The sequence below is a fragment of the Phaethon lepturus genome, unplaced genomic scaffold (assembly GCF_000687285.1).
Source record: "Phaethon lepturus isolate BGI_N335 unplaced genomic scaffold, ASM68728v1 scaffold48986, whole genome shotgun sequence".
In the NCBI taxonomy this organism is placed as follows: Eukaryota; Metazoa; Chordata; class Aves; order Phaethontiformes; family Phaethontidae; genus Phaethon; species Phaethon lepturus.
The window spans coordinates 2114-3479 of record NW_010545018.1 but is presented as its reverse complement, the minus strand read 5'-3'; the positions used below and the strand labels follow the sequence as shown (position 1 = coordinate 3479).

Below are 1366 nucleotides of genomic sequence, written 5' to 3'. Positions count from 1 at the left end.
GGAGAGGCTGGCGGCTCCAGGTCCTGCCTGCCGTCCTGGTGGCACCTGTGGTCCCCCGGGCTGCTGCTGAGGGCGAGCGATGGCCCTGTGCCAGCAGATGCCAGGGGGCAGGAGGATGTGGCCCCAGCGGTGTGCAGCTTCCACCGGAGAGCAAATAAATGGTCAAGGTCGAAGGCTGTGTGCTCGTGGCCAGGACTATGGGGCCCGTGGGGTACTGTGCTTTCCTACCAGGGCTGGTGGGGCAAGTGATACCTGGTTGTGGTGAGGACGGGCAGCTGTCCTGTAGGTCCCCTTGCTATGGGGCTGGCAGTGGCTGCATGGCTTGGACATGCAAGCAGGGACGGTCTCTGTGGGGAAGGGGTCGTGGGTCCCTGCATGTGGGATGGCAGGTCTGGCGTGAGTTTGGCAGCAGCCGCGTGCAGAGCGGAGATGTTTGCAGAAGGCAGCTGGGCAGAGCTGGGTGTGAAAGGAGGCCCTGGCGCGATGCAGGGTCTGACCCTGTGGCATGCTCTGCAGGAGCCTGGCTCCAATTTGAGGTCTTGAGGAGCCCACAGCCAAGATGCAAATGCTTCTTGAGAAGCGAAAGGCCCAGCAATAAGCAACCCAACTGCTTTTTTCCTTCTTTTGATCTCCCCGTGCTAACCCTCCACATGCAGGGAACTGCAAGCACGCTCCAGGCAGAGTACATGCTAGCTCCCGGCAGTGGGGTGAGCAGCTCAGTAACATGGTGGCAAACGAGCATCTCCCCAGGGTGGTGGGCGAGAAGGACCGGTCACCTGCTGGGGCCTCGGCCAGCCCTGCTTTTCCATGAAGAACTCAACATGGCACACGGGGTGCAGAGGGATGTCCCCATTATTTGCATTCAGAAGGGGGGATGCCCCAAGCGCAGCTCCCCACGCCTTGTCTTGCTTGCAGCCCCACAGCCCATTCCAGGAGGTGGGAATGTCTCTCCCTTTCCCTGTGGAGTGGCCACTGAGGTTTCTGTTTTCCTCCGGACTCCATCTAGCGGGAAAGCCCGGAGTCCCCTGCAAGCATCATGCCTACATTTTGCAGGGAAATGCAGCGATTCTGGAAAATCGGCAATTCTGGAAAAGCAGAAACCCGGCCAGCTACGTCCCGCAGCGGGTGAGGAGCAAGGAGCGAGGGCTTCGAGGCTGCCGTGGGAGGCCATGGGTTGCGCTCCTGCCACCCCATCCGAATCCCGCGTTCCTTGGCTGTTTGGCAAAGGCTGTTGGCTGCTGAGCAGCAGCAGTGCCCGAGCCCTTGGGTGAGCAGTAGAGCTTAGAAATGAGGGACCATTTCCACCCCTCCTCACTCACTGATTTTCCAGGAGGGACCAAATTTCCCCTCTCTGCCATTTAAACAG

General features: G+C 60.2%; 1 protein-coding gene across 1 annotated transcript in view; it reads left to right on the top strand.

The window, feature by feature from the left end:
* The window catches only part of AS3MT (arsenite methyltransferase), a gene marked incomplete at its 5' end in the record, with an annotated part of 3284 nt that extends 3214 nt beyond the window's left edge, over positions 1-70 (top strand). The window contains one exon of the mRNA XM_010288828.1: positions 1-70. This exon is cut by the window's left edge and continues 47 nt beyond it. Within this exon, the coding sequence (XP_010287130.1) occupies positions 1-70 (70 nt within the window).
* Positions 71-1366: the final 1296 nt, after the last annotated feature.